Source organism: Aspergillus ruber (assembly GCF_000600275.1).
Source record: "Aspergillus ruber CBS 135680 unplaced genomic scaffold scaffold00002, whole genome shotgun sequence".
Classification (NCBI taxonomy): domain Eukaryota; kingdom Fungi; phylum Ascomycota; class Eurotiomycetes; order Eurotiales; family Aspergillaceae; genus Aspergillus; species Aspergillus ruber.
Window position 1 is genome coordinate 1,531,699 of NW_024467298.1, and position 6,906 is coordinate 1,538,604.

The 6,906-nt window shown below is 43.0% G+C and overlaps 4 protein-coding genes across 4 annotated transcripts; 1 reads left to right on the forward strand and 3 right to left on the reverse strand.

The window, feature by feature from the left end:
- Positions 1 to 200: 200 nt before the first annotated feature.
- On the reverse strand, positions 201 to 468 carry EURHEDRAFT_408619 (uncharacterized protein; the record flags this gene model as incomplete). Its single annotated transcript, XM_040780874.1, has 1 exon — positions 201 to 468. A coding segment is annotated over one exon (168 nt), but the record flags the coding sequence as incomplete, so codon positions are not given.
- Positions 469 to 529: 61 nt separating this feature from the next.
- On the reverse strand, positions 530 to 1,267 carry EURHEDRAFT_433297 (uncharacterized protein; the record flags this gene model as incomplete). The annotated part of the gene is made up of 1 exon (XM_040783428.1): positions 530 to 1,267. A coding segment is annotated over one exon (738 nt), but the record flags the coding sequence as incomplete, so codon positions are not given.
- Positions 1,268 to 2,577: 1,310 nt separating this feature from the next.
- EURHEDRAFT_399601 (C2H2-type zinc finger protein) lies at positions 2,578 to 2,946 on the reverse strand (the record flags this gene model as incomplete). The annotated part of the gene is made up of 1 exon (XM_040779939.1): positions 2,578 to 2,946. One exon carries the CDS (start codon positions 2,944 to 2,946, stop codon positions 2,578 to 2,580), a length of 369 nt encoding a protein of 122 aa, XP_040643028.1.
- A 2,638-nt stretch (positions 2,947 to 5,584) lies between these two features.
- EURHEDRAFT_447393 (uncharacterized protein) lies at positions 5,585 to 6,385 on the forward strand (the record flags this gene model as incomplete). Its single annotated transcript, XM_040783666.1, has 6 exons — positions 5,585 to 5,635; positions 5,697 to 5,768; positions 5,829 to 5,946; positions 6,001 to 6,081; positions 6,148 to 6,188; positions 6,245 to 6,385. Coding segments are annotated over 6 exons (504 nt in total), but the record flags the coding sequence as incomplete, so codon positions are not given.
- Between the last annotated feature and the right edge of the window lie 521 nt (positions 6,386 to 6,906).

Genomic DNA, 6,906 nt, shown 5'->3' on the forward strand with positions numbered 1-6,906 from the left:
CTGCGATCAGCTCATATATATCAATCAAGCCACTTTTTTTATACTGTATGCTTATATAAAGTAGTTATGACGATTTAGTATAATCAGACCGTATTAAACTCTTAGATTTATATACGAAAATAGTAATATGATGGAAATATTTAAGATACTGTCTTGCTAGGTGAAATACATGAGTACTGTATACAATGAATATATATCTCTGCAATCAAAAGGCATTTGTAAATTTGGTATTAATAGCATAGTTAAGAGATGGTATACAAAACGATGGTATTTTATCGAGCTAAGTAAGCAAGTTATGCATTAGTTTTATGCAATTTGGGAGCCAAATGGGCATTTCGTGGGCCGCCCATGGGCCGGCCCATTGGCCCATGGGTGGGCTGACCTGACCCCCGGCCCGTCCATGGGCCTTGTGGGCCGGGCCATGGGCCTGAAACTCGGCCCAAACCCGGCCCAAAGCCAGGTCTAGACATCCATGAGCAGCTACAAATGCAGAAACTGCCACTGGCTGACCATACAATCCTGACTCATCAAGGAGTGGATCAAATAGTAAGAGGATGCTCTCTCCAGCATTGGGAAATGGGCAGACACTAACCAAACTTTTGGTATAGTTAAAAAGCTGTTGGAGCATGTCTGGCCAAGCCAGAACAGCCAAATGATGCTGGATTCTGCCAAGATTTGGATTCTTATCAGCCAATTTGTGATACCAATACCTGGCTATATCAGCCCATATCTTGCGATTCGCTAGATCAGAGTCTTCAATGGCCATCCGGTAGCGAGCCAAGTCACCAAGACACTCAATCCATATACTTTCAAAAACAGGGACATTTTCGAGGAGCAGAGCTATCATTGAGTAGGCCAGATGAAAGAAGCTGGGAAGGTGTTCTAATGAATCTGGGAGTTGATGCCGCATCAATTCAAGAAAGGAATGGATTCCATAGCGCCACATCCGGGCTGGCATGGCGTATTTCTCAGGCAACTGTTTCAAAGCAAGGCTTGCGGATGGGTGTTGCGAGGCAAAAAAAAAGTCGTTATGTTCATCAAGCAGAATCCGGTGCAAGGAAAACAAAACCTGCCACTGATCTTGTATGCTTGCTAGATCTGATTGTTGGTGGCCAATGCATCTCTCCTCCACCAGAGCCAGGCCAGCATAGATTGCGTGAACCTCAGCTTTCAACTGCTCTTCTGTTGTCGGATGAGTCTCTGGTTGTGGGAATATCCAATGTAGTTGCTCAGTGTCTTGGGCTTGTGTAGACTCTGGCCCAGTGACAGCGGAATTTTGATTATCATTGCAATTGTTGCCTGATCCTTGCTCTTCTTGATCATTTTCGATCTCCTTTGATGTGGAGGTTGGTTGTTCCAGGGACATGTATTTCTGCATTACATTCCAATCACTTTCCATGCGTTTTCCAAGGAAGCTAAGAAGTTCTGTAACTTCCTGTTTAAATTGCTGCTCTGTTGAATAGTTTCCAGTCAGGTTGCTGTAGCTCGTATGCAGGTTCAGATACAAGCTGTCATCTTTGTCGTGTGAATGGGCGAGGAAGGTGAAAAAGCTGCTCAGGCGGCAATTGGGATGATGCGTCAAAGTTCCAGGTAAGGATGGCTAGTTTGGCAAGGTTATCATAATTGATCTGTTCTGAAACCTGTTTGATATGTTCACTAAGCACTGGGTTGGTATTTAGGCGAGCTCTGTCTTCATAACAATATCCGTTTATCTTCAGGTCTGAACAGTTATTCAGGAGTGTTTTGCCGTCAGCATTAAGGTGGTCAAGAATGAATGAATCAGAGTCCAAACACAACGCCTGTAGAGACTTCAAAGCCAATTCAGCTGGAGGCCGGAGAACAATTCTTGGGATAGGTTCCTTCAATAGAAATATTAGCATACTCCCGCGCAGTCTATCAGTATACTAACCATGTCTGTTCTGGGTGCGTAGCGTGTTATGAAAGTAAGAAACAGGAAAGGTAAACTGGAATATTAGAAAGATGAGTAGGATTAAATACCAGGTGGATATGCAAGGCTGAGTACCATATCACTGGATAGTCAAATTATTATTGTCATTGAACTCATTACTCATCTCTGGGCAATATGGCTCGCCTAGGCATCATGAACAGTTTTGTCGAAATAGGCCAGATGCTGGAATACGCGCTGTTCTACGACCAATTCCATTTTCATCTTGACCAATGTCTGCACTGCCTACTTCTGAACACACCCAGTGGCTAGGTTCACAGTTCCAACAATGGCATAACCTGCAATACTGGGGAAGGCAGTAGTAAGCCGAGGATATTGACCTTATACACTCGCAAGCTCTTGGATTCATGTCTTACTCATATGCATGCACGGTAAAATAGCTTTGACCTGTCATTTGCACTCCCCAGGATGGAGCTTGCGATCTCAATAGAATATGTAAAATTGTATTCATATTCTACAGATGCTCTACAAATCCCAGCTTGACAGTATTTAAACGATAGATAAAATGGATGATACTAAAATGGCTGTTGAACAAAAATATCAATTTAGAGAGGAGAAACAAAGTGAGTAGCAAAAAAGGAAAAAATCTATCCACAGTACAGCCACCTTTACTATGAAGGCTCCTTAGATGCTGCATGTTTCTGAGCAGAGGAATCCTTTTTGCAGCCAGCACTGTCACCATGAAGTGGCTTCTTGCCTTTGTGGGCACGCATGATGTGGACACGCAGGTTGTAGCGCCGTGAGAAATTCTTGCCACAGCTGTCACAATGAAATGACTTCTTGCCTGTGTGGATACGCATGTGGACATACAGGGCAGAGCTCTGTGTGAAAGCCGTGCCACAGATGTCACAAGGAAATGGCTTCTCACGTGTGTGGGTACGCATGTGAGCATGCATGTTGGTGAGCTGTGAGAAAGCCTTGCCACAGATGTCACAAGGAAATGGCTTCTCACCTGTGTGGGTACGCATGTGGACATGCATTTTGGTGTGCTGTGAGAAAGCCTTGTGGCATATGTAGCAAATCTTCTTGTAGTGGTTCTGCTGATTGCCTTTCTTGGCGCTTGGGTAGACGATCTGATTTGCTGTTGGTGGTCCTGTGTGTATAGAAGTGGGAATTGCAGAAGCAGGAGCAGCAACAGTGGTGGTGTAACGGCTCAGCTCAGCGCCTTCATCAGCAAACATCATCAACACGGCAAACAATGTCATGGAAGCAACCAAGGCAAACAAGCTGCTTAGCGAGACCACACACAAACATATAGGACTTCTTCATGTAAATAGATTTGCCTCTTCTCTTTTCTTCTCCAGATTCGATATTCTAGTCGATGGCTACACTGGTTAGATAGGAATATCATTTCATTAGTATCTACTGGTCCGAGTCCGTGACAGGTGGAAGCAAAGGGCTCAACTGCAGAGTGCAAAGCTGTACTGAGATTGGGAGTAGAATAGGAGCCCACATGCATATAACTCTGGCTTGAAATAGAGAAGCGGCCTGCAGTAACCAGAATCTGGGACTTCTGATGACCCTTGTCACTAGTAGCCAGCACAGATGAGGTTGAAGAGTAACTGTTTGTGTGGTTAATGCGGGAGCCAGAACATAAAGACAGTGTGTTGCAGATGTGAGGCTGAGAAGAATAGTTTGAAGAGCAGGCTTTTCCGTGCTCTGTCGTAAGTTGTTAGCTATTTTAAGGGTTTTGTATGCAATTGGAAATGGGTTGACAAACCAGTTGGAGGGCTGTCAGCAAAGAGTTTTGAGATAGGAGGCAACTGACATTTAGGCTGGAGGTCCTCAACTATAGATGAGGGGGGTGCCGTTGCCGGACAGGGGTTGAGCAGATGGTTGATATCCATGGATATTAAGAAAAAAGATGAGGGGATGGTAAAGGTTTGTAGGTGTTCCTTGCCGTGGAAATATCTTTGCAAGGAAAGTCCGACTGATTCCTTACAATAACAAGAGCAAGTGGATAGCAAACAACAAAAGATAAGAGACAGCACAGAGAAATGAATTATTATATGTAGCATGTGCGAAACTGGACAATTACCATTGTCATCGTTATCAGCTGCCTCTTCTTGTCTGTATATATTTACACATAGTATTCCTGCATTGTGCAGCTAGGTGATCAGCCCTTTTGTTTACTTTCATTTGGGGCGCCAGTCGCAGGATGCACGCTAAACCGACTGTAAAAGAGGCTCCCATATTCGAGACAAGACGCAATTTTTCGGATAACTCGACAACTAACAGCCGAATATAACTAAGCGAACTCATGGGTTCAAACAGGTAGATGGTTCAACATATAGGGATGAGTCAGGGGAATCAGGAGAAAATAAGAAAAAGCATGTATAACACCATCCCTTTGAAAGATGGGGATTCATGATTAGATTTTAACAGCTCTCTTGGGCATATTTCTATTCTCTATTCACACCATGAAGCCCAGTCCGCGCACAAATATTCATAAAATCTCTTTCTCTTTGTCGGCTATCCATAAAGCTTTTTTCTTTTTGTCGCCTCACCAGCCTTTCGTCCATTCGCCCCAGATGTATAAATAAACAGCGTCCTGAGAATCAAAGTTTGCTTCTGCATATCTTATCACCACCCTGAGTGCCTCCAGTGCTTCATGTGAAGTTGGTCGTTCAGCCATCATATCATTCACTATTTCCTTGTCAATGCATTTGGATCATAATATTTCAATGAGCTGTATTTAGGCTGACCGTTTGAGATGAGATGAGATGAGATGAGATATGACTAATCATCTCATATCAAAAGGTCTCATCTCAATCTCATCTCAACTAGCTTTTCTGAGATCTCAATCTCATATCCAAAGGGCTTTTGAGATCTCAATCTCATCTCAACAATGATCTTTACATCTCAACCTCATCTCAATCTCATCTCAATAATTTTTTGAGATCTCAATCTCATATCAAAATCTCAAATCCTAATATAATCTAATTTTAGAAAAGAAAAAAACTATACTAATCATTTGATTGTGAAATTAGGGCTTATACAATATGACCTTATTTATTCAGGATTTTCTACCCAGCTGGTCCTCTCTCTAATAAAAGCTCATAGATAGACCTGGGGGTTTGTAAGTGGAAGAAAAAAAAAATAATGACCCAATGAGTACATGAAAGTCCTCTATTGCCTAGTTCAATACCAAATGGACATATTACTACATCCAGAATGAAGTATCAACCAGGCCAATAGATAGACGGAGAATTACACTTGTTAAAAGTATGACAACCCTGCTCCCCTATAGGGGCCATCAATACATAGATAATTGTGTAAATTCTAAATAACATGACCCAGGTTCGAACCCAGGACCTTCCAATTAAAATATGGTCAGACTACGTGGTTACAGGTCGGTCGGGGTCCTTTTTCGGGTCGCGCGAGTGGAAAAGATGATTATGTAATTTATTAGCATCATGTGACCCACATTGAATAATTTACCTCCTTGTAATATTTTTCACCTCGCATGACCTTTTTCCAATCAATTACCAACTAACCATCAATCCCTTGACGATTATGGCTTTACTGAGCAGTAATGTAAGTCTTTTTTATCAGTTTTGCAGCTAGTAGACTGTGATACAGAGCTCTAAATAGTTCTTTTAGAAATGGTATAAAGGATACTTGCAGAAGGTTGTCAATGGCAGCCTTGAACTTCCTGCGTACGACCTGGTAAGTCTTCTGAAAATCAATTTCAATTTAACTGCTTCCTAACTATTTTGTAACCGCTCAGAACCCAGACGGAACCATCAAGATCTACTACAGCGAAGTCTTTTGTCGGGTGGAGGATTGTTCGCGTGCCCAGGTGAGATTTTCTTAGCTAGATGCTTGGTGGTCGCTTGCTAACTGCTTGTCAACTACTTAGCACCATTATAGTGCCACGAACAATTTAGTTTTGCACATCAAGAGCCATGAGGGCATTCATCTGCAGGAGGGCCAGAAGGGCGGTCGGATTGCTCAGAAGGTGGTCGATGCTGCTGTCAGTAAGTGATTCCTCAGCGCTTGCCAAGCGGCTTTGAACTGATTATGACCTTCAGAGTGGTACAAAGGCTTGATGTTGGGGGCTGAGGCTGAGGTGCCCAGTGCCATTGGATCTAGGTCTGAGGCAGAGGACGGGGGTCATGAGGACGAGGAACATGAGGATGAGGAGGAAGGTGATAAGGAAGGGACGGGTGGAGAGGAAGCATCGGAGAGACCTCCTTTGCCAATGAAGAAGAACGGGGGTGTAAGTGCTCCCCAACTGCTTCTCAGCTGCCTGGCAACTGCTTACTGAGTATTTAGGTGCATGTGACAGACATGCGAAAGCAGGTGGTCCTCATGGGCCATAAGATCCCCTGTTCCGCTTGTGGTAATCGTAATAATTGCTGTAAGGACATGGAGAGCTGTGAGTACTTCCATCTCTTTCAGCATGACATGGACTAGATAGGTAGATGCCAGGTAGACTGCTTCTCAACTGCTTCCTAGCTGCTTCTTAATCAATACAGTAAATTTTGAAGACTTATCATGAATGTGTATATATATATGTGTTGCACATGGAATTGAGGATGTAAGCAGAATTCTGCCTGTACATCAATTCTCTTTACATTGATATGAGTTTTTGAGTCTGAGGGTGAAGATGATTAAAAATATATTCTTGCATAGGCTACAGGATGTGACTTGATCTGAAACTGGTGGTGAACTGCTTAGAGATCACTTGCTGATTCCTGAATTCTGTTCCGCCGCTCTATAAGATCAAGCTCTAATTTCTCATTCTCAAGACATTGTTTTTGAGTCTCTTCTTCTTGCTTTTTAATATCTGCTTCAAGCTTTCGAAGCTCAAGCTCTTGACGTCTTACTTCTAAACTTGATGCATTTGTGGAAGCAGTTCGACGGAGATCTTTTGAAGATATTCTAGATCTAGCTGGTTTTTAGCTGCTTGGAAAGTGCATGCCAGGTACCTGGAA